Raw genomic sequence first — 24,764 nt, forward strand, 5'->3', positions numbered from 1 at the left:
CTGAGTGTGTCAGGCTGATGAAAGTGATTGTGAAGGCCCTGGTGTGGGAGAGGAGCATTAGGGAGGCCAGAGCAACTGCAGATGAGCCAGGGGAGAGGGAGGAGGTGGGGGCGTGGTGTCCCGTGGACTGACTTTGGCTTTTAATCCCAGTGAGATGGAGTCATTAAAACTACACGATCTGGCTTGTATTTTAAAAGGATCAGTCTGGCTACTGGGTTGAAAACAGACTGTAGGAGACAAGTGCAGTAGCAGAGCACCCATCAGGGAGGCTCCAATAATCCAGGAGACAGGGCGATGGCCATGGAGGTGGCAGTAAGCCGGGGAGGGGGGTGGTGAGATGCGGTCAGAGTCTGCCTATATTCTGAAGGTAGAACCAACAGGGCTTGCTGACAAGTTGGATGTGGGATGTGAGAGGAAAAAGGAATAAAAAATGACTTCAGATGTTCAGCCTAGGAACTGGAAGTTGCCATTTGCTATGGAAGGAGCAATTCAGTTAAAGAATTCAGCTTTTATTATATATAAAATAGATAAAAAACAAATTTCTTCTGTATGGCACAAGGAACTATATTCAACATCTTGTATTAACCTATAACGAAAAAGAGTATGAAAACAAATATATGTATATATGTGTAGGCCTAAAACATTATTCTGTACACCAGAAATTGACACAGTGTAACTGACTATACTTCAATAAAAATAAATAAATAAATAAGTTTTTTTTTAAAAAGAATTCAGCTTTAGATGTGCAAAGTTTGAGACCATAAAGATGCAAGTGGAGATGTTGTGTATAATTAAATAAATGAGCGTAAAGTTCAGGAGAGAGCTCTGGGTGGGAATATGTAAATCTGGGATTTGCCAGCATGCAGATGGCATTTAAAGCTTGAAACTGGATAAGATCACCAAGGGAGTGAGTGTAGACGGAAAAGAGAAGAGGATCAAGGAGTGAGTCCTGGGCATTTTATTGTTAAGAGGTTGAGGAGATGAGGAGGAAACCACAAAATAAAAGTCAGTGACACTGGAGAAAAATCAGGACAGTAAGATGTCTTAAAAGCCAAGTGAAGAAAGTATTTCTAAAAGGAAGGAGTGATCAGCTGTGTCACAGGCAATTTATAGAGCTAAGAAATTATAAGGATTAAGAATTGACACTTAGAATAGGAAAACATTTTGCAAATCATATATCTGATAAGGGACATATATCTAGAATATATAAAGAACTATCAGAACTCAACAATAATTTAAAAACTAATGCAATTTAAAATGGGCGAAGGATTTGAATAGACACGTCGACAAAGGTACAGATGGCCAATCAAGCCCACAAAAAGAGGTTCAACGTCATTAGCCATCAGAGATATCCAAATCAGAACCACAATGAGATATTACTTGTAAAGTGGCTATAATCAAAAAGACAAATAATAACAAGTGTCAGCAAAGATGTGGAGAAATTGTAACCTTTATACATAGCTGCTGAGAATGTAAAATGCTGCAGCTGCTTTGGACAACAGTCTGGCAGTTCCTCAAATGGTTGTACATAAAATTACCTTATTATCCTATGACCAGTAATCTCACTCCTAGCTATATACCCAAGAGAAATGAAAACACATGTCCACACAAAAACCTGTATGTGTACAACATCAAGAGCAGACCCTAATGTAAACTTTGGGTGATAATGATGTGTCAATGTACGTTCATCAATTGTAACAAATGTACCTCTCTGGTGGGATTTTGTTGATAACAGAGGAGACTATGCAGAGGAGACTATGCAAATAAGAGGGCAGAGGATATACAGGAAATCTCTGTACCTTCCTCTCAATTTTGCTGTGAATCTAAAACTGCTGTTTAAAAAGTGTTTTTAAAAAGTGTACATGAATATTCATAGCAGTATTCATAACAGCCAAAAAGTAGAAACAACTCAAATGTCCATCAACTGATGAATGGATAAATAAAATGTGATAAATCCATATATGTATGGAATGTTATTTGGCAATAAAGAAAAATGAAGTACTAATACATGCTACAACATAAGTGAACCTTGGAAACATTGTGCTAAGTAAAAGAAACCAGTCACAGGAGACCACATACTGTATGATTCCATTTATATGAAATGTCCAGAATTGGCCAATCTATACAGAGACAGAAGGTAGAGTGGTGGTTGCCTAGAGCTGTGAGTGAGGGGGTTGGGGGAAAATGGGGAGTGATTGCTGAAGGGCACAGGGCTTCTTTTGGGGGTGATGAACATAATTCTAAGATTGATTATGGTGCTGACTGAACAAAACTGTGAGTATACTAAGCACACTGGGTTGTACACTTTTTATGGATGAAGTGTATGTTATGTGAATTGTGTCTCTATAAAGCTATTTCCAAAAATACTTGGTGATGATCGGATTTAGCAATGTGAAGGTCACAGGTGACCTTGACAAAAGCAGTTTTGGTTGAGTGGTGGGGACAAAAGCCTGAGTGAAGGGTGTCCAAGAGAGAACAGAGTAAGAGAAGGTAGCAAGTATGAACATTTTCAAGAATTTTGCTATACAGATGGTGCCCAACGTACAGTGGTTCGACTTACGATGGTTTAACTTACAATTTTTCAACTGGTACAAAAGCGATACTCATTCAGTAGAAAATGTACTTCAAACAATGAATTTTGGTCTTCTAATCAACAAGTGGTATTTGATCTGATATTCTCTCATGATGTCGGCTGTGCCAGCAGGCTACAGCTCCCAGTGAACCACGCGGTCACATCACATCAAGGGGAAACAACTGATAATGCTTACACCCATTCTGTCTTTCACTTTCAGTACAGTATTCAGTAAGTTATGAGATAGTCAACGTTAAATTATAAAATGGGCTTTGTATTAGATGACTTTGCCTGTTCAGTAGGTTATGTGTATTAAATACATTTTCTTACTTTACTTTTTTTTGCGGGAGGCAGGGAGGGGTGTGTATTTGATTTATTTATTTTTAGAGGAGCTACTGGGGATTGAACCCAGGACCTTGTGCAGGCAAAGTATGTGCTCTACCACTTGAGCTATACCCTCATCTCTTACTTTGTTACTTAGGATATTTTCAAATTGCTTATCAGGGTGTAACCTCATCATAAGTAGAGGAAGACCTACATTGAGAAATGGGGTAGAAGGAAGGCAGATGTGAAATCAAGAGAGGTTTCTTGTTTTTGTTGCGGGTCTTCCTCTGAGATGTAAGAAATTATGTTTCAGTGCTGATTGGAATGACCCTGTAAAGAGGGGGAAATGGCCCAAGTGAAGTCCTTGAGCAGGTTAGAGGCCAGGGATCTGGTGTAGAAGTCGGGGAAGCACAGAGAGGAGGAGGTGCGGTTCATCTCAGGAGGGTGGGTAACAATGAGGCATAGACCCAGGGATTGGGTAAAGAAGGTGTGAGAGTCTGAGGAAATTCTCTTTTGATCGCCTCTATTTTCTCAGTAAAGCAGGAAGCAAGGTCATCAGCTGAGAGGGGGCTGGGGGAGGAGCTGTCAGGGATTGAGGAGAGACGAGAAGGTAAGAAATTGTCTACAGGACCGAGGGCCAGTGACAGAACTGGGTCATACTGTAGGGTCTCAAAACAGCACTAAGGGTCCCCTGGAGGAGGATGGGTGTGACATTAAAGTGAGACCAGTCAGCAGGGCCGTGTGTCTTTCTTCAGGTTTTGTCAACCGTGTGGGTGCAGGTGGAGAGTTGGATTAACAGGGTGTGGTTTTGCTGGGTGAGTGCAATTTAAGCAGAGAGGAGCAAGGGGGTTGAGGGTGTATGCAAGGAAGTAATTATAATGGTCCATGGAATCTCAGCTGGTTAAGGAGGAAAGTCAGGACATGAGAAAGGCAAGGAACAGTTGGGGAAAAGGTGGGAGGATCAATGGCCTGATGTTCCTGGTGACTCCAGGATCCGAAAGAGTTAGGGTTCTGGAGAGAGTGAGCATAAAAGACAGGAGGTGATGTCAGGAGGATGGGCTACTTGATACTGAAATTACACACAAGTATTGATAATGACAAGGTCCAGGAAATTACCTTGGCCATGAGGGGTTGAGGCAGGGTAACAAACAAGAACCAAGGGAGGAGCGAATGGGGGGAGGGTCATCTATGTGTAACCGAACAAACCAAGTCATCCTCAGAGGCAGGGCCCAGGGTAGGGCATGGGCCCGGGGTTCAGCCAGACCTGCATATGAAGCCCCTCTCTCCAACAGTTGGGGCCCTGCCCAAATGAATAAGTGTCTCTGAAGCTCAATTTCCTCTTATGCAAAATGAGAGATCACTCCTATGTCAAAAGATTATGTTCTTAAAACTGAATGAGAAGCTGTGTGAATAGTGCCTGGTGTGGTTCTAGGCATAGGGCACTCAGTAATGTGGGTTAATCCCAGGATGCTCTTGTCTAGGGTCCCACTTTGGGGGAAGGGCCAATGTAGAGACCAAGACTCTCCCAGGACCCTTTCTCCCTTCCTACCACTTCAAATCATAGAATGTGTGAATGATGGTGACTCCTGTTTCACTCCCATTGTACCGAATAGGAAACTGAGGCCCAGATAGGGAAAGTGACTTACCTATGTCACTACAACTCAATTATCACACAGAGTAAGTTCTCTTTTTTTTTTTTTAACATTTTTTATTGATTTACAATCATTTTACAATGGTGTGTCAAATTCCAGTGTAGAGCACAATTTTTCAGTTATACAGGAACATACAGTAAGTTCTCTTCTAAAATCAGTTAGAGTCAGAATTACGGTGGGAAATTTGTACAGGGAGAAAGGCTCATATATAAAATTTGAAAGCCAGTTGGACTCTTCATGATGTACTTCAGCCATCATTCCCCTCCATTCACTGGGACAATCAAAAGTTGATCCTGGTGAAAATGAAAAACCCTACTGAGTTTACCCCTGCTCCCTCTTATCTTCTCTCTTCTCTCCCTACATCCTCAAGTCACCCCCATCTACGTCACAGTAATAATGTTCAGGTCCTGTGATGGGCAAACATTGGACCAATTACCAATTATAAATAGAAGTATCAACAGAAGGATGAATCACAGCTCATGAATTTGCTAATTGCTCTTCCTAACCCAGACACAAAGAAGAGAGGAAAAGAGATCTCTAAGTTTCCTTCCTTAGAGATCTTAATTTAGGTGTGTGGGATGGACCCAGCACCAGGCTGCCTCCATGAGGCCCTGCCCCTGCATAGTTCCAGTCCTAGCCAGTCCTGGGGTAAATCCCTTCTTCCTTCTGGACCCCAGTTTCCCCATCTACAAAGCAGGAAGAGAATGAACAAAATGATTGTCAAAGGGCCTTCCGGATCAAGCCTTTAGAGTTCTAGGGATGTGTGGCTTGGCACCTTCTTTGCTGTCCTGGCTGTCCTGGGACAAGCACAGGGAGATAGAGCAGAGGTGAATCCAGCAGACACGATAGAAATGTCACCTCCTTAGGGAGGCCTTCCATGATTACACCATAATGATGTACATTGATCTCTCTATTTCTCTCTCTCTCCTGCTGTATCTTTTTCACACTCACATACACATGTGGTTGCAATCTCTTCCTTTACTCTGTTTTATTTTCTTCTTAGCACTATTTGAAATGTCTTATTTATTTGTTTACTTGACTATTGTCTTACTCACTAGAATGTCAGTTCTAGAAGGGCAGGGACCTTGCCTATCATGTCTCAGGGCCTAGCCCAGCAACCGGTACACAGTAGGTGCTTAGTATATATGTGTTGCTCTATGAATGAATAAATGAATGGATCTTGTGGGTGGTATCAGGCCTGTGCCAAGCAGGACTCTGTGATCTGTGCCAACTCTTTCAAGAAAAGCAGTTGAGAAATAGGGCTCTGGAGTCAGGAGACCTGGATTCAAGTCCCACACTGCCAATTAGTAGTTGTATGACCTTAGGCATGTAACGTGACCTCTCTACACCTTAGTTTCTTCATCTGTAAATTGAGGATAATGATTCCACATCTTGAGATGTATCTTTAGGAGCAGGAGGTCATGTATATAAAATGTTCTGATGCATAGTAGGTATCCAGAAAATGTTAGTTTCTTTTCTTTTCCTTCTTCTGCTGGAGCATGGAAGTGATCAGTCGTGTTTGGAGACTCTGGGTTAAGCCAAAGGAGATATCTTATCTATTTCTTATCTTTCAAGAGAAGATAAAACAAAATAGCAAGCTACTAAACCGAGGCCAGCCCAAGGGACTGGCCCAAAGTCACACAGCCAAGCAGTGGAGCAAGCAGCAGATCCCCTCCCTGGGGCCAGAGGAGGCCCCTGATCCCAGACAAGATAGAGGGAGGGGACAAGGGCAGGATCCTGCTTAGGCGGAAATGGCTGGGAGCCTGAGAGTCAGGCTGCTGGGTTCTAGTCCTAGATCTGTCTGAGGCAATCTGGTGACCTTGGAATGTAGTTTACCATTTTTAAGTCTTGGTTTCTCTGTGTGTACATTGGACATATTACTTCTTGCCCAGCCTACGTTACAGAATGAGAGTGTTAGGAGAATATTTAATTTGATATATTGTTAGCAGAAAGAGATTTAATTTAAGAGAGAATATTGCAGAGATGAATCAGACAGACTCAGTTTCTAAAATTTTGCCACAAGCACATATATTTAAAATCAGGAAAAAAAAAAAGATTAAAAGCAACAATAATAATAAGCCTCATCCCACGAGGCTCTGTAAAGTGGAAGAGCAAAACATACTATTTCAATAGAACATGTGAAAATGTTTTTCCAACTACAAATAATCAAGTCAAATTTTAAAAATTATTATTGAGAACCTTCTCTGGAGCAGATGAGGAAACTGGCTTAGAGAGGTTTAATGACTTGCTCAAGAGCATACAGGACCTGAGAAAGCTAAGAAGAGGCTGGCAGGAAAGCCGCGCAGGAAGCCTCTGCCAGAAGGGGCTGCAGAAGGGCCTGAGATGCTGGATCAGGAAGAACAACCCCCCACTTCCAGGTTCCCTCCAACCTCCAGCCCAGTGAAGGCCCTGGGTCTGCTCAAGTATAGTGGAAAGAACATGTGCCCACAGATTCTATAGCCCAGATTCAGCATGAGGGCCTGGTCTCATTTGCTGTGTGACCTTGAGGGACTCATGCCCCTTCTCTGAGCAGGTTTCTCCATCCCTAAACCGGAATATTAATGCTGGCCAGCAACCACTGCAAGGGCCAATTAAGAGAATACATCTAAAAGTATCTACCTCGATATACAAGTTTGTTACCTTTCCTCGACCCTGGAAGATTGCGGGAGAGCAGGAGGAGCATTGTACGGAGTTAAACAAGTGGCACAAATCTCTCTGGGCTTCTGAAAATAGCAGATGACCAGGACCAGGCCGGGTGAATTCCTTTCAAAGGAAAAAAAAAGTTCTTAGTGGCTCAACTCCGCTACAAACTCCACGGGTCACTTCCCTCACGTGTGCCCCTGGAGGGCTCAGTCCCTTTAAATCCAGGCCCTGCCTTCCGTCCGGGCCAATCACGGTGAACAAAAGTTCTTTAAGGACCAAAGGAGGGAATTTAGCCTGAGAAGGAGGGCGGGGCAGGGGCGGGCCTTCCAGCCAATCGGAATCTCCCTGACGACAAGTGACTCACGTGCAAAGCTCTGCTGACCAATGGCAGGGACGTCGAAAGGCGGGGCGTCTCCCGCTGTGTGACAGCTGCTGGGACCAATGGGCGTGTCGCCCGCGGCCTATAAGAATCGGCTGGGCCCGGCGCCACATGCTTTAGGGTCGGTTGGTCGTCGCCGTCTAAGGTGTGCCCTGGGTTTGCCTCGCCGTCGCTGCAGTCCAGTCCCTGCGCCCTCCGCTTTGGCCGCGGCCCAGCCGCTCTCCCTGCCTTCCTCTCATTAAACATCCCCCTGCCCCCGCTTTCTGCCGTCGGGGCCCAGGGGCAGGGCTAATGATGCCATCGGAGAGCGGAGCGGAGAGCCGGGACCGGGCGGCTGCACAGGTGGGGACGGCTGCGGCCTCGGAGGTGGCCACAGCGGCCCCGGCAGGCGGCGGCCCCGACCCGGAGGCCTCGTCGGCCTCCCTCGGACGGCACTTGAGTGGGCTGAGCTGGCCCCAGGTGAAGCGGCTGGACGCGCTCCTGAGCGAGCCGATTCCCATTCACGGGCGCGGCAACTTCCCCACGCTGAGCGTGCAGCCCCGGCAGATCGTCCAGGTGAGAGGCTCTGGGCGGGAATATGAGGTCTCGATCCTGAGGCTCTCGTGGCTGGGAGGCTCCCGTGGCTGGGAGGCTCCCGGAATCTGTTCGATTCTCTGGACAGCTAGGAAGACAAGGCTCAGAGAAGGACGGGAGCTGTAACAAAATCTCACAGCACTGGTGGTTGACCGTACCCCCTTCCCTTGCACATCATAATCTCTCCCCACTTGACTTTCCCCCTTCCCCTGCCTCTGGGGAGTCCCGATTCCCGTCAGACAATTCTCCTCTGGCCCGGGAACGGAGGGGGAATGGGGAGGGACTTGGTCCTGGGAGAACAGCCCCCCCCCCCGCAAGGACAACAGATGCCAAGCTGCCCAGGGTGGGTAGATGTGTATACTTGAGTTCTTTTCATCTCCAAATTGTCATCCCTGGGCATCACACCCTACCTCTCCCCTCCCTCAAGTTTCTAGGGGCAGACTCTGTCCTGTGTTCCCATAGCCCTTGGCTCAGGAGCCCCCTCAAAAGCTAAGAAATCCCAGCACCTCCCTCTCTCTCAACTGGGATTGTGGCAGGAGATTAACTAAGCACCAGGCCAGACCTGATGCCCTCATGGCGGAGGGCACCATCAGGTGTCCAATTTAGATGTTCCTCCCCCTCCCCAAGCTTGGAAATGCAGGCCCGGGTCTCTGGCTGGAGCCCCATCTGTCTCCTGAGGAATGGGAGAAGAGAATTCTGGTAACTCCTCTCCTCTTCCGCAGAATCCCTCTTCCCTTTACTGGACCCTCAACAAGCCTAAAATTGCTCTTTCATCTGTATAGCCCAGGCACTGTCATGCTCTGAAATATCAGAATGTGGTGATTATTGACCATTTTATAGTTGGGGAAGCTGAGGCTCCAAGAAGGGCAGTGAACTGCCTAGGATTACCTAGAGGTGAAAATCAAATCCTGAGACTCTTAAGTCTTCCCAGGAGCTCGTTACTGCAGGTTTAAGGTTTTTCCACCTCTTCTCCGGTTCCTAAGACTCAACTTCTAGTTCTTAGCAGAGTCTTCTGTTAGACAAAACAGGAAAATCTAACTACAATACCTTGGACTTTCTTTCTGGGGAGGTAGCCTTACAATCCAGGTGAAGCAGGCCGCTCCCCTGCCTCCTGCCTTAGCTTCCATGGAGGGGGAGGGGTGCTTTGCTAGGGGATTACCTCACCCTCCCTCCCAAGGAATGGGAGGGGGTGGGGGCAGATTCCCCAGGGCTGACTCACCAGTGCTGCTCACTGAGGCACACTGAGGCCCCGCTGCTGTCATGGTGTAATTAGGAAACCAGTTGAGGCTTTTCTCCCCAGGACAGTCAGGTCAATCTTGGGGGCCCCAAATGCTCTTATCTCCAGGAATATTGTCCCAGGCATCAGCCCAGTGTGGCTGTTCCCCTCTGCAGAGACAAGGGGTACCCTGAAGGGGAAGTCCCTACCCCTGTCAGTATGGTCCACACTGCCTTTACTGATGCCTGCTCTATGTCAAGCCCCATTCAGGACACTAAGGGCCTAGATGTGACTGGGACCCAGCTTCCCTGCCTTTCAGGTGCTCCCAGCCAGGTGGAGGAGATTGTAGGTCAATAGGAGCTGATAGTATGATCCTAGTACAGTCCCCTAGATTAGGGTCAAATATCACAGAACAGGGAGCTGCCAGCTGCAGTGGGGAGGGGGTGGCAGAGACTTCAGAGCTGGACTAGGAAGTTGGACATCTGACTTCAGGGCCTGAGCAGCTGTCAGTTCCCTTTGTTGGGCCCAGTGTCCCTATCTGTTCATTGGGGATGGGTTGAACCACTCTCCTACACCCCTTCTGCTTCCAGAATCCAAAGGGAACAGGTGCCTTCACAACCGCCTGACCTGCGCAATTGCCTCTATGGGGAAGAAAGTGCATCTCCTGGCAGGAATCTGCAGCTAGCAGCTCCACAAGCTACTGGGATATGTGTGTAAATGTGTGTGCAGGGGGAAGGGAGGTATTGGTTGTATGGTGGTGAGGGTGCTGGTGTTGACTTTGTGCTTCTCACCAGTGCTGAGTTGTCCCAACAGTTCAAGAACTGAAATCGTTCTCCCTCTCTACCCCAGCAAGGCTTTGCCTACAGCAGCAATCTGAGCAGCTAGAGATGATGTTCTTGCTTGTATCTAAGCTAGAGGGACCCACTCTCCTGTAGGTGGCCCCCTTGGCCATAGCTCTGAGAGGACTGGTTCTAATTAAGTTTGGCCACTTACTGGCTGTGTGACTCTGGACAAGTCCCTTGCCCTCTCTGGGCCCAGAGAATTGCATTAGACTAGGATCTTTCTAGTTACAGCCAGAGGGCCTGCATTAGGTGGCTCTGGATTCAAGTTTGGTAAGCCTGCTGGCTGAAGCACCTACAGTCTCCCTACAGGTCTCAGCAGTGGCCTGAGACCAGAGTGGTTTGGGGGAGGGCCTTGGCACAGGAGAAAGGAGGGTGCAGCTACTGCCCCCTCCGTGGCTGGAAAGTCTGATTCAGGAGGCTTCAAGCTGCCCTGCAGTCCTTGGGTGTGGCAGTATCTGGGGACTGCCTGCCAAGCTGGCTGTAGTCACACCTGGGAAACAGACAACAGCCGCTGGCTGGCTGACACAGCTGGCTCCATGGCCTGACGCAGGCAATTTAATGAGAATACTGCTACCTACTCACCAGGCCAGATGCCATGCCCTGGGGTGGGCATCAGCCTAGGAGCAGGAGCTGGCACTGAGTAAGTCTCATCAGCTCTAAAGGGGTTTGGGGAGGGGGCTGGTCTGCTCTGCAGGTTTGCCAGGATCCTTGGGACAAGGTCTTTGGCCTGATTATCTCCTTGGCCTACATGGGTGCAGCTGTCAGTTACGAGAGTGTGGGTTGGAAGTCCCACAGGATGGACTGCAGCAACTGGCCCCTTACCTCCAGCCTCTCCTGTCTGTCTGGCCAAGGCATCTCCCAACCCCCACTGTCCCTCCCCAGCTACTCTGGCCTGGGGCTTTGGTGACTGGAGGATTGCCCTCACTCTGAAATTTTGAAAGGGAAGGAGAATTGGAACCCTAGTTCATGGTTCTCTGCTCCTTCTGAATCCTGGGATGGTCAATGTGGTAGAAAGAGGGTAGATTGTGGAATCAGCCAGACCTGGATTTGAAGACACATCTGAGTGACATTGGGCAGGTAGCTTCACTTCTCAGTTTCCCCATCTATAGCTTGGAGACCCTAAAGATCTATTTGCCCATAGATTCTGGTGAGAATGTCCAATGCCTGGCGCCCAATAGGTGCCTAACCAATGTTCCTCTTCCCCTACCCCAGCTGCGTGGTCCCCCATGTTCCTGATGGCCAGTTGCTGACCCCCCACAGCCGTGACAATACCTTCCCCCAGTCAGGGTCCTCCTCCCGGAAGCTTCCTGGAGGGAGCCGCCCGCCTCAGATTGCCCCACAGCAGCTTGCCTCCTCAGCACTTAGGTGCATTCTTTGCAGTAATTCCCGGGGAGGCCAGCAGAGCAGCCCAGCCTGGCGCTGACTTAGCAACAAGGCGGGGTTGCAGAATCACTCAGGGTAGGAATGCTGCCTGGTCACTTTCTGTGTGTGAAGTACTCTGGGCTGCTGGGAAGACTGAATGTTAGGGCTCAGCTCCTCTCTCTCCCCTCCCTGGTCCTAGGGAGGCGCCTCTGGCTAGAGGAACAGGCTCAAGGTGACTCGTAGGTTTATCTGTCGTGTTCCTGTGTTAGCACAGGATCTGCTATATTCTTTCCTCTTGACTGGGGAGGCTTCCTGAGATCTTGACCCATCTCCTTGCCCAAGAGCAGTATGAGTCCGGGTTTTAACTTCCAGCTCTGCCATTTCTGAATGAGCCTTAGGTATTTTACCACTTAAAGCCTCATCTGTAAAATGAGTCTAATATTTGCCTCACTGGCTCCTTGTAAAGAGGAATTAAGATGAATGTGTCATGGTCAAAAGAGCGTGCATGGACTTGAGAATCCAACTGACCTGGGTTCTAGTCTCAGTCTCAGCCTGGCTATCTCTGACTTGGGCACGACTTCTCTGTACCTCAGGTCCCCCATCTGTAAGTTGCGTTAAAAATACTCAAACAGGATTATTGTGAGGGTTAATGTTGTAATACATGTTAACTACCAATTACATTCCCAACACATCTGAGCATTTTGCATCATGCCTGGCACAAAACTGTTTTACTTGCAGTTTTAGAGAAGTAGAATAGCATAATGATTAAGACAGGAACTCTGAGTTTAATTCCCAGCTCTTCATTCACCAGCTGTGTGACTTCAGGCAAGTTACTTGACCCCTCTGTTCTTCCAATTCCCCAACTATAGGGTGGGAATAATAGTACTTGCCTCATAGAGTTACTGTGAAAATTATGTGAGTTTATATTCTAATGTGTAAAGGGCTTAGATCAGGACCTGGCATTTAGAAAATTCTATGCATGTGTTTGCTATCAGTATTGCTATTCTTTCTGAGTCATTCCTCCTAATGGACCAGAGTAGGAAATAAAGGCTTCAGAGATGAATAACTTTCCAAAGGCACAACAGCTGATAAGTGGTCAACAGTGGTTGATGTCACTGTGATTATTATGTGGAAGCCCACAGCGGACCCTGAGGCCCAGGTCGCTGTCACTTCTCCCTCCTGCTGACACCTCCCCTTCCTGCGTCCCCTCTGCAGGTCGTCCGCAGCAGCCTAGAGGAAAGGGGGCTGCGTGTGCACGGTGTGCGGCTGCACGGTTCGGCTGCTAGCCACGTGCTGCACCCCGAGAGTGGCCTGGGCTACAAGGACCTGGACCTGGTGTTCCGCGTGGACCTGCGCAGCGAGGCATCCTTCCAGCTTACCAAGGAAGTGGTGCTGGCCTGCCTGCTGGACTTCCTGCCTGCCGGTGTGAGCCGGGCAAAGATCACGCCCCTGACACTCAAGGAGGCCTACGTGCAGAAGCTGGTAAAAGTGTGCACGGACACGGACCGCTGGAGCCTCATCTCGTTGTCCAACAAAAGCGGCAAGAACATGGAGCTCAAGTTCGTGGACTCGGTCAGGCGCCAATTCGAGTTCAGCATAGACTCCTTCCAGATCCTGCTGGACTCCCTGCTGCTCTTCGGCCAGTGCTCATCCACACCCATGTCCGAGGCCTTCCACCCGACAGTGACAGGCGAGAGCCTGTACGGGGACTTCGCCGAGGCCCTGGACCACCTGCGGCACCGCGTCATCGCCACACGCAGCCCCGAGGAGATCCGCGGGGGCGGCCTCCTCAAGTACTGCCACCTGCTGGTGCGGGGCTTCCGGCCGCGGCCCAGCACCGACGTGGGCGCCCTGCAGCGCTACATGTGCTCCCGCTTCTTCATCGACTTCCCGGACCTGGCGGAGCAGCAGCGCACGCTGGAGCGCTACCTGGAGGCCCACTTCAGCGGGGCCGACTCGGCACGCCGCTACGCCTGCCTGGTGACGCTGCACCGGGTGGTCAACGAGAGCACCGTGTGCCTCATGAGCCACGAGCGCCGCCAGACGCTGGACCTCATCGCCACCCTGGCGCTCCAGGCACTGGCTGAGCAGGGCCCGGCGGCCACCGCCGCCCTGGCCTGGCGCCCTCCAGGCCCCGACGGGGTCGTGCCGGCCACTGTCAATTACTACGTGACCCCCGTGCAGCCTCTACTGGCCCGGGCCCACGCCTCCTATCCCACCTGGCTGCCTTGTAACTGACTCGGACCCTGGCCAGAAAGGACCAGGCCTCCCCAGATGGAGTGAGGCCTCCAGGAGTGTGTGGAGGACATGACCAGAGACAGGCAGCCTGTACCAGGTGGCCCAGCACTGCTGCAGGGCTGGGCCTTCAACTGAACAGACCAGACTCCCCCGAATGAGGACCCTGTGGACTTAAGGCCAAGCTGGGGTTCTTGATAGGTGGACCTTTTGGTTACTGCACCACACCTTGGACCAGCATGATTGTAGGGTGCAGGGGCTTTTTGTCTTGGGAGTCAGTTGCCTTCAGCAGACAAAGCATGTTTGGGATAGTAGCCACCTCAATGCCCATCATCTCAGGTTGATTTCTGTGGCCTAGAAAGGGTCTTTTTGGCTAGGGCCAGCCCACAGTGAAACCAGTAGCCTCCAAGGGGCTGCAGACAACAAAATGGCTAAAATTGGTATGTTAGGGGAACTACTCACTTTGGGTTGGGCTGGGCCACTAACAGGGCCTGGTGGTCCAACCTGGCTCATCACCAGGAGGAGGGAAACTGAGGCATGAGGCAGATACCTAAGTTTGGAAAGGGATAGGTTTAGCCCAGTCCTCTAACACCCATACCTCGAGCTGTCATGGTGTGTGGACTCGACAGGAATCCAGCAGCCTGAGGTGGGACACAGCCCATGCCCCTTCTGGGGTGCTGCTCCCTTCCCCCTTGTCGTGAGGAGCCCTCCTGCCTGGGAGCTTGTTCTCCGGAGGGCTCTGGGTCCAAAGAGGAAACAATCAAGTGCTCCCACCCCCACTGGCCTGTTTATAGGGTTCTTACGTGGGGGATGAAAGCCATGCCCCGCTTCATTTCCCCTCCCTCTGGATTTGTTACTATTTTGCACTCAGCACCTGCCAATAAAGATCATCTACACTGAGTCTAACACCATGCTTTCTCCTGGGAGAAGGACCTCCATGACTAGGGCTGTGGTCGCCTCCCCAGGCCTAAGTCTGGCTTGTGAGAGGGGACATTTGGGGGGTGGCATCTGAGTCCTGGGCCTCCTCCCCTCAACACCAGCCCCAGCTTTGTGACGTGCTAGGAGGTACTGTCTACCCGTGTAACTTGCCCCCGTACATTGCCTCAGCAAATCTCTTGTTAAAGAACAAATATTTCAATTTTTCCTACCTGGAGTCCTAATGACCCTGGACCTGGTCTCACATTGCAGTGCTCAGGGATGCTTGACCCCAGCTCTGCTCCCTTCCCCAATCTTCCCAGGAAGCGGGCGGCAAACAAGTGGGATGGGTCTGGACTTAAGACCCCTCCAATAGTGGCAGTTGGGACTGGGGAGCTTCTATGGTCCCCCAGAGCAGGAGCCCAGGTTTGGCCTCTCTCCTGAGAGAGTCTTCCTCAATCCTCCAGCTCCCTTTAACACCCCCAAATGCTGGTGGGCACACTCTGGCTTGCTCTAAGCAGATCCCCTGGAGGGGCAAGGACTCTCCTTCCCAAACCCAGCTGGGGCTGTGCCTGGCTGGGAGTGAGTGCCAGCCTCAGGCTTTCATGGAGCTGTTTCCTCAGGGCATCAGCCAGTCAAGGGCCTGGACGCTGCCCAGCCTCTTTGATCCAGGGATTGCAAAGCCCTTAATATATTCAGCCTCATTAGTGGTCTCTGAAGTGCTGGCTTTGATGGTTCCAACCAGAGTGGAAAAAACAAGGCCGCAGAGGAGGCCCCAGGTCACCTGGATGAGCCCAGTCATCTCATTTGCACAATGGGTCCCTGTGGGACTTAGAATGGTCAGAGGGCAAGAGGAAAGGCTATTTTGTGGTGACTGAAAGTAGCCTCCCACCCCACCCTGGGTTGTGCCCACCCAACTAGGATCCTAGAGGAGGGGAAGTAAGTTTGTCCCAGCTCCTGCTTTGGGCATGAGGGGATGCTCACAGTGTAAGCACACAGGCTTAGCTTGTTGGGGTGGGGAGTGGAGTTCACCTGGATGTGCTTGTATCAGGGGTGACACAGCCAGAAACCCAGGGCACAGGTTTGTAAACACTGGATTCAGCCCACATGCGCCAGCCACCCCTCTCAGGGTGGGAACACAACAGCAAACAAAAGACTAAGTTCCCTACCCTCAGGAAGATTACATTCTAATGGGATGGAAAGAAAGGAAACTATATAGTCTTAGAAGGCCAACGGATGTCTAAAAATATACATAGCAGGGTAAGGGATTGGAAGTTCTGAGGTTTGCCATTTTTCAAAGGATAAACCTCCTTGAAAGGGTGACACTGGATTGAACAAAGACTTAAAGACAGTGGGAAATGAGCCACACAGATGAGATGTCTGGGGAAAGGGCGTTCCAGGCAGAGACTTGTCCATGTACACGTGCTCCTGGCAGGCGTGTCTGGGGAAAAGCACCTGTGCCTGAGGCTGTTGTGCTGACCTTGTGCAGATGTGTGTGCTCTCAGCTACCACTTCTGGAGTGTTCCAGGCTAGGAGCCATACTAAGAGCTCTGCAATCATACCCTCTCATTTCACCCTCACAATGTCTCCAAGAGAGAAGAAAGTCGTGTTTCCATTTTACAGATAAAGAAACTGATGCCAGAGAGGTCAAAGAGGTTTGTCTGCCTCCAGAGTCATTGCTGTTAACCCTTGCTCCATCCTGCCCCTACACTCTGATTTCACATGGCCAGCATGACATATGTCTCCTGTACGTGTATGTGACGGAGTATGTTTGGCATGTGACAGAGTTAAAGAGTTGGCATTACTGTGACTTCGCCGTTTGATGTATAACCACGCAGCACAGTGTAGCAGAGTTGTACGTTTTCTTGATGCAGCTGTGCCACCAGCCGTGGCGTGTGGTGGCTACATCAGAGGCCCGTGTAGCAGCAGGTGTGCCTGTGGGTGTGTTTGGGCGTGGTGCAGTGTTTCCAGGTGTGAGAAAAACACTGACTCAGTGGCTGGCATTGTTCTTTCGTGGACAGTTCCTGCAGCCACCTAAGATGCCAGGACAGGAAGGAATCAAGTACTGGGAATCAGAGCCAGAGAGGGGAAGGCTGAGGGGGGAAAGCCCCGTGCCCCACCCCCTGCCCCAACAGTGCTCTCCAAGCAACAGTCCAGCCCTCCCCCATCTCCCTCAGTGGGTGGGTGAGGGGAGCTCCAGAGGGGGAAAAAGCCTTGCTGTGAACTTTGGGAAACAGAAGATATGCCCCCGGGCAGTTATGCAATGTGTTGTCCCTTCCAGTCCCACTCTCTGCCCTTCTCCATGCTCTGTGGCCTTGAGAGGCTGACCTCTATGGACTGTGCATCAATGGCTCCCTTGTTCCCAGCCTCCCTGTTGGGTTCAGCCAGTGAGAGTCCCCAGCAGGAGTTACTGGAGAGAGGAGGAGAATAGGGTGTTCATTTCCCCTGCTCCCTTCCCACCAGGTGGCTGGTTGGCTGGTCTCTCAACCAAAGACCACTGCTCTGGTCAGGGGCTCTCTCCATATAGCTGTACTTTCCAGTCCTTGTGCCCTCCTCTCCCCTTCCCTTCTACCCCTCCTCTCCCCCTTCAGGCCCAGGACATGTAAAGGCTTCTCCCGGGTTGCTAGCCCCAGAGAGCTGCACCTTATCTTGTTAGTTTCTTAAGCTCAGCCCCCATCTTTGGAGATATTTCCTTTTAAAATCTCTCCCCAGTCTGAATGTGCCCAGTCTCCTGCTGGGATGCTGACTGACTGACAGGTCCATCCAGTCACCAGCATGGGCCCCAGATCATGCTGCCAGTTTATCACAAACATGCTCAGCCTCCCTTTGCATGCTTTCCATCCCCTGGCTTCCTCATCATGTCCTTAATTGGGGAAGACTTCCTGGAGAGGGTCAGCTTTGAGCCAGGTCAAGGGAGCAGTCAGTCTGCAAATCAGTCAACCAGGCCCAGACTGCCAAACGAAACTGAACAGAAGCTGCTCAAGGAACTGCCAACTTAAAGAGCCATGACAGACACACACAAAGGAAAGCAGCGAGCACACTTGCAGAGTAAAGCCTCAAAACCACACACATTTGTCTCACATTACTGAGCTTTATTCTTTCTGAATGTATAAATCAGGGGACTGACTCAATATGCATTCATTTTGCAGAATTCTACAAGTTCTGGGTTGCGTGTGAGTTAGTGTGGCCCCCATCCCTCTATCCCTAGGATATTTGAATAAATGTGCCCATTTTTTTTCATTTAAAACTTAGCTTGGAATTTTTATGTTACCAACACTTCTTCCTGAGAAAGAGGTGTGTCCCCCAGGGACCTAGAAGCAATCATTTTTCTGAGGGGCCACATGCCCGTGCCCATGAAGAGAGGGCAAGGACAGTAAGGAATTCCTCAGAGCAATGTTTTCCCTCAAACAGGCCTCCTGGCGTTGTTAGACTGAGAAGCCAAATGGGGGCCTCAGCTGCACTGTGATTTAAGAATGATGACTATATTTTTAAAAGAAATCTTTTTCACTTTCACATTGGAAATGTTTGCTGCTCTCTTAAATAATCTGATTGCATCTCAAGGACCTGTACAATTGTAACATTTCCAATTGTACAGTGTAAGCCAAAGTCACATGTGGCATATATAAAGAAATTCATAGTATAGGCAACTTCCCCAGAATCCAGCCCCTTGCCACTATAAAGTGAAGGGCTCCTGTGAAGTGAAGAGGGCGCCGTGCTTGTGTAAGGTCGATTCGAGAAGTCTTCCTGAAGGAGGTGCCCAGGGAAGGAACAGAATCCAGGAGTCCAGATCCAGAGACGAGGCTCTAAGGAGCTGGGAGGAGCTGGAAAGAATCATTTCAAGTGCTTTAATTAACTCTCTCCCACAGCCACCCAGCCCCACCCAAACCCTTCAACATCTACCTCCCTAAGAGGGACCATTGTGGAGAGAAGGTGCAGGGGCAATATTTTGGAACTGGGCTCCACTGGCTCCTGCCCTAGAAGGGGTGGGGGCTCCTGGGGTGAGCTCCCTTGGGCCTTTGTCCTTGGCTGGGATCCCCACTGGTCTGAGCAGCTGGAATGGAATGTTCCTGGGATAAAAAGCCTGCCCCCTCCTCCACCTCTCCCCTTATGGAGTTCCTCAGGGACTGTAGTGGGGGGAGAAAGGGGACTGTTTCAGGGCTGCCTGATATGGCGATGCTCTGGAGAAGCAAAGGCCCACACTGCCTGGGGGATCTGTCCTGGCAGCCTGTCCTGGGCTAGGCAGGTTGGCTCTATCGAACATTTCCCAACCTCCTCTATGTGTTAGGCACTTAGTGTGACCTCACATTTAATTCTCAGAAGTTATCTCCTCTCTAGCTCCCCATGAAACACACACACACACAACTGGCTCAGAGAAGGGTCATTTGCCCAAGGTCTCCCAGCTGAGAAGCTCCAGGCCAGGACTAAACCCCAGGTCTGTCTTGTTCTAACACAGGACACTTTGTGCCCTACCTTTCACCCTCCTCCTCTGCCATCTGAGGCTCTTTGCTCTCCTTGGCACCAAACTCTCCAGCCCAGGTGTGCAGGAGAGGAAGCAGCCCTCCAAGGCAAGCCCAGACCTTGAGCATCCTTGGCCCACCCTTGCTTGAAGCCAGGTGTGCTGACTCAGCCTGACTCACCCCACAAAACCCAGACAACCAAGCTGGGGAGCCAGCCTCTGGGGTTGTGTCCAGACCTTGTTGGGGGCACCTTCTGCCACTCCTCCAACATCTCATCACATCCCTTCCCAGAATCAAGGACCAGGGGTGACTGTACCCAGACTTAAAGGATGAGAGCCCAGAAACCCTCCAAATGGAGCCCTCATTAGCCTAATAAATAAAAAGCCACATAGCCTAATGTTTAAGGTATCCTTCACTTACAGGTTCTATGTCCTTGGACAACTCACCTGCCTTCCCTGACCCTTAGTTTCCTCATCCATGTTAATAGGGATAATTCCTACTGCAGAGTAGCCAAGAGGATTGAAACAGATAATAGGAGTAAAGCGCTTAGCACAGTACCTGGCACAGAGGAGGTGGTTAATATATTATTCTAGAACCAAGGATTCCCATCACTCCTGGCTAGGGTGTGGTCAAGGACTAATGTGGGAAGAAATAGGCTGGGGACCTCCCAGCTTTCCCAAATACCTCTTCCCACGCTGGCTATCAAGCAAGTGACGAGGTTAAGGCTCTCCTTCAGCTTGGGGAAGCCTAGGACGCTGGGTTTTTCTCGAAGGACCTGGCTGTCAGGGAAAGGGAGCCTCCTAGAGACTACCCACTGCAGGCTTGGAGCACCTTAGCTGAGAATTGTTGCTTCAACCCAATCTCTAGGAAGCCTCCTGTATCCCCAGGTGGCAGTGGGATAGGGCTATTCTAACCAATTATCAGTGTAACAAATCTGTGAGGAGTGAAAACGACTCTGGGCTTTTACTCAGAACGTGACCGCCAACAGGGGCAACCTCTCTTTTCAGGAAAGTCTTTCCTGATGGACCTTCTCCCTGAGGTCAGTGGGCCCGCCCCTTCGCTACATGACCGCAAGTACCAGCTAATTCCGCCAGACCCGTAAAGCTCAAAGCCTGAGAAGCCCGGACAACGTGCGAAGGGGCTGATCGGGTGCAGGGACACTGGGGACCAAGCCTACTCCAAGCCACGCCCCCACGCCCCAGAAAGCAGCCCCACACTGCCCTCTGGTGGCACTGCCCAGAGGTGCCCTCACTTGGCGAGGGCCAGCCAAGAGAGTGAAAGAGCTCATCCAGGCAAGGGCCAAGTCCCAACTAGAATCCTGAACTGGTCTTCCAGCCCCAGGCACTGGCCTGAAGAAAGGCTCCTATTTCCCTCATTTCCTTCTGCTAAGATCCCACATTTACTGGTGGCTATCAACGTCCTCAGTGCACAGATCCCTCAAGGTCCCCCGTACTCAGTCCAGTCCCGAGGGTTAGATGGCTGGGGGCCATCTAGAAAGTCTTCAGGAAGTCATGGGGGGCATATTATATAACCAGGGGCTATAGTTATTTGTGAAGGCCTAAAAACAGCCCTCCAACACCACAAACTGCCCAGCCCCAGAGGATTGCTTGGGATGATGACTGCCAGGTAAGGCTGCCAAGAGGATGGCTGGGAGACGTGGGCCCTTGGAAGCATAGACTCTCTAATTCAGTGTTGCTTCTCAAGTCCCTGGACTGAGCAGATAGCAATGTTGGTTGGTTGAGTAGAATATGGAGCCTTCTAGAGGGGTGGGCTAGGCAGGGGTGCAAAGGTGACTTTAATTAGTTGGCTAAGGGGTAGTGGGCAGAGCACTGAGTCAAGAGCTGGGGTTCAAGTCACTGAGCGCTGTGTGCCCTGGCCAAGGCCCTTAGTGAGAATCAGTGGGACATCTGGAAGTGGACGGAGGGGACAGAGCTGCCTGTGACACTAGGACCAATGTCCATTTCCTACATTTACCACTTTCTCCAGCAGGAGCCATCTCTAATTCCCTACCCACCCCCTCCCCCAAAGTCAGGACAAAGCTGATTACCAACAAATCCCAGAGAAAGGCAAAACTGTGGTGACACAGAGCACTTTACACCATTAGCTAAAAGCTTCTCTGGACCAAGTGTCCCTCTCCTGTGCAACCCAGAAAGCAAACAGTCCTGGCTGCTGTCCAGTGCTGCAGCCTGAGCTCCTCACTGTGTCACCTCCAGGGAGTCCTTGCCCTCTCTGGGCCTCTAGACCCAAAATGACCTGAGTAGCTTTGGGAGGTTCTCCCTTTCTGGGGAGGCCAGAGGATGCCAGAGCTCCTCACTGCTCTCCTGGTCCCCCAGCTCTTAGAGTCTCTGAGAACTCCTCCTGGACTTCTTTTCCCCAGCTAAGAATGCATTCAGGAAGGCCTGGCTGTTAGCTGAGAAACCAGTCAAAAAGTCTGGTACCTGGGGAGAGGAAAGGTTGCTGAGGAAAGGTCAAGTGAGGGCCCCTGGGGCTCTGCCTTTCAAAGCAGTGCACCTGACCCTGAGGACTCCAGCATTAAACCAGAATCCCGTGACTCTGATGATCTCATCCTGCTCCCTTCTCCCCATTCCAAAGCCCTGGCATGAGGAGGGACAGCTATGTTCAGAGAGGGACTGAGGAAACCCACCCAAAAAGGGGGCAGAGATGTCCTGGTCACACAGCAGGCAGGCTGACACCAGTTCTCTCTAGCACCTGCCCCTGGACAGTGAAGAGATACTGCAGGAAGGATACACACAGGCCTAGGACCTACTTCTGTCCCTAGCTGGCATGTGACCTTGCCACTCTAAAATGAGGGCTTTGAATTAGCTCCTGGCTCCACCAGCAAAAGCAGCACCTATTTCTAGGTGTGATTTAAGAGAATAAAACACTCTTCCACGACTTATGGGAGAAGAAGACAGACCCCTGCCTTGTGTTAACCTCACTACAATCCTTCCAGGAAGTGAGGATACCCTCTTCAGAGACTGATAAGTGAGGATGCAGTCAACTCAGATGGTGAGCAGCAAAGCAACAGCCAGGCCATTCACAGCTGAGTGGGACAGGGGCCTGAATGGCATGTGGAAAGAAAGGAAAGCAGATCTCATTTCAGGTCTGGCCCTTTAAGGCCCCCCTCTCAAGAAGCCAATGACATACCTGCCCCCCTGGGGCCTGTTAAAGGATATCACCTGGCAGAGCCATCTTAGCGATTGGGAGGGGGCTCCTAGGAGATCCAGCAAGGCTTTAGGCAGTCACCAAACACCCCACCCTGGTCATCTGAGTCAGGCTGTACTCTTAGCGAAGCTTCATGGGGGCCTGAGAAAAGATCTGTCTCCTGGAAGTGGAGGGGCCTAAGTATAAGTATGATGCAAGCAAATCCTTAGCTTCTCTGGGATTCCACTTCCCCAAATGTGAAACAGGGACTTAGGAGAGAACTCAGTGGTAAAAGTGCCAACCCCCACCCTATCCTGGGGCCTCATTACTCTGTCCTCCCAAAGGGAGGTGCCAGAAAGCAGCAGCCTCATGGGCAAGACTCTTCTTACAGCCCCAAGGGATCCAGGAAAGGCAACACAGGTGGAGGTCAGGGTAGGGGGTTCTGCAACAGCGTAGCGGGCTCCAGCTGGTAAAAGTTTGCTGGCAAACCCCTCCTGGGATCTGAGCACCCTCAATTTGTCCAACTCTATGGTGAGGACTTGATGCTATCACCTCGTTCCCCAGGAGGTCTGGGAGAGGCAGCAACAGAAAGCGGACATCTTTATTAAGGACCCATTGGACTCCAGAAGCCCCAGGAAAGGGAGGTCCGGAACCTGGCACCATCCCGCCCCGCCACCCCTCGGATGCACCAGCCGCTAAGACCGCACCTCAGTTCAGCCTTCTACTGGTCCCCCGGCCCCCTGACTGTCTCTTCCTGTGGTCGGCCAGTCGGTCCATCCTCGTCGGTGACACCGTCCATTCAGCTGGCGTCCCCAATCTATCGGTCGGCACCTCGGCGATTGCTGGTCGGGGTGGCCAGGGGTCCCGGCGCGAAGGTCAGCGCTGAGAGGAGGCGGGGCCGCGGGGCGGACTCCGGCGGAAGGGTGAGTCGGGCTCGGGACCGTGGCCCCGTCGCAGGCGCCCAGCGCCCCAGGGCACGCAGCCGCCCAGACCTAGCGCAGAGGCGAGCAGCGCGGGCGGGCGGGTGCGGCGGCCGCGGCGTGAGCCCTTCTTAAGGCGCGACCCGTGCGCCGCCAGATAGAGCTCGGCCTGCGCCACGCCGCCCCCCAGGCGGCCCAAGCTCTCTGCACGGTGCGCCAGGCGCAGCTCGGCCGCCAGAAAGACCCGGTGCAGCTGCAGCACTCGGCTCTCCAGCTCTGATACCAGGCGACGGCGGCCCTCCACCTCCAGCAGTCGCCGCCGCGCTTCGGCCAGCTCTAGCGCGCGGCCCCCGGGCCCCGCCGCAGCAGCCGCCGCGCCCGGGCCGCCGCCCGCGCCCCCTGCTAGCCCAGTGCTCCCCGCGGCCCCACTAGCGCCCTGGTGCCAGCGCTGCAGCTCCTGCCCCTTGGCCGAGCTTGCCGACCCCAGGGCTGCTTCGGGCAGCGGTGAGGCCTGAGCTGGGGTCGAGGCCAAGGTCGGGGTTGGGGGCGGGGGCTGAGGGGACGACAGGGGCTCCCGGGGAGGCGGCGGCGGGGACCCCGGTTCCGCCGTCCCTTCCTGGGCCCCCGGGCCGCAGGCGCTGATCCGGCAGCCCGGCATCCCCCGCCCCCTGGCGGTCTGCAGCGGTCGGTCCGCTGGTCTGGCTGGCTGTCCCCCACGCTGTGGGTGGATGGACGCTGCGGACCGGAGAGAGATGTGGCCGGAGAAAGATGCGGCCGCAGCCCCCACGCCACCGCCGCGCCCGCCTCCTGTGCGTCTTATAAAACACGGGGCGGAGCGAGGGGCAGCACAGCCAATCAGAGACCGGCATCCCTAAACCCGCTTCCCCTGCCCCGCCTAGTCGGGACACTGCCCAAACCCTTCAGGTCCCTGGTGCTTCGTCCCATTCTACCCTTCTAGGGCATCCAGTCCCCATCTACCTCCCCAAAATTGGGTGGAAATGGGGACGTATCTTCTCTGGTCTGGCCCTTGAGCTCATATGCCCTGGTAGCTGGTGCTTAGAAATCATGGACTCCAGACCCCACCTGGGGGAGGGTTTTGCCTGAGGTCACACTGTTTGACAGTGAAAGCCTGAGCTAGAACTCAGGAGGCTTGACTCCTTGCACAGTGCTCCTTCCCGTATCCCACGCTGCTCCTCGGCCGAACCGGCTGTACCTGGTCACCAAGGCCGAACTTCGCCAGGACTCTCTTCTCCAATCTCCCTGTGGCGATGAAAAGGTTAATACAGAGGGATCCCAGTAGGGATCTGGCGGGGTTGGATCCGCATAAGGCAGACCCTTCCCTAGTAGAACAAACCATAGCGCTGCTGCTGAGCTTGGTGAGGCTTTCACAAACCTTGGTGGCCGTCTTGAGGAGTCCGGGGCCTCACGGTGGGCAAAATTCTTCCCTTGCCCCGCTTCTGTTTGCTCCTCCCAGTAGGTGTCCCCACAACTTTACACAGAGGGCAAAACAGACCCAGAAGGTGCCGTGGA

The 24,764-nt window shown here is 51.7% G+C and overlaps 2 protein-coding genes and 1 long non-coding RNA gene across 3 annotated transcripts; 1 reads left to right on the forward strand and 2 right to left on the reverse strand.

Annotated features, from left to right (window-relative positions):
- Positions 1-4,481: 4,481 nt before the first annotated feature.
- Positions 4,482-7,691, reverse strand: LOC141579622 (uncharacterized). The gene is made up of 3 exons (XR_012511379.1): positions 7,556-7,691; positions 7,189-7,311; positions 4,482-6,076 (listed from the first exon to the last, which is right to left on the reverse strand). It is a non-coding gene; the product is annotated as an uncharacterized LOC141579622 (long non-coding RNA).
- Positions 7,680-14,698, forward strand: TENT5B (terminal nucleotidyltransferase 5B). The gene is made up of 2 exons (XM_010948080.3): positions 7,680-8,125; positions 12,779-14,698. Exons 1-2 carry the CDS (start codon positions 7,862-7,864, stop codon positions 13,799-13,801), a joined length of 1,287 nt encoding a protein of 428 aa, XP_010946382.3. The 5' UTR covers positions 7,680-7,861; the 3' UTR covers positions 13,802-14,698.
- Positions 14,699-17,784: 3,086 nt separating this feature from the next.
- LOC123614837 (TMF-regulated nuclear protein 1) lies at positions 17,785-24,044 on the reverse strand. The gene is made up of 2 exons (XM_074377079.1): positions 23,022-24,044; positions 17,785-18,534 (listed from the first exon to the last, which is right to left on the reverse strand). Exon 1 carries the CDS (start codon positions 23,890-23,892, stop codon positions 23,191-23,193), a length of 702 nt encoding a protein of 233 aa, XP_074233180.1. The 5' UTR covers positions 23,893-24,044; the 3' UTR covers positions 17,785-18,534; positions 23,022-23,190.
- Between the last annotated feature and the right edge of the window lie 720 nt (positions 24,045-24,764).

Source organism: Camelus bactrianus, chromosome 13, assembly GCF_048773025.1.
Source record: "Camelus bactrianus isolate YW-2024 breed Bactrian camel chromosome 13, ASM4877302v1, whole genome shotgun sequence".
NCBI classification, from domain to species: domain Eukaryota; kingdom Metazoa; phylum Chordata; class Mammalia; order Artiodactyla; family Camelidae; genus Camelus; species Camelus bactrianus.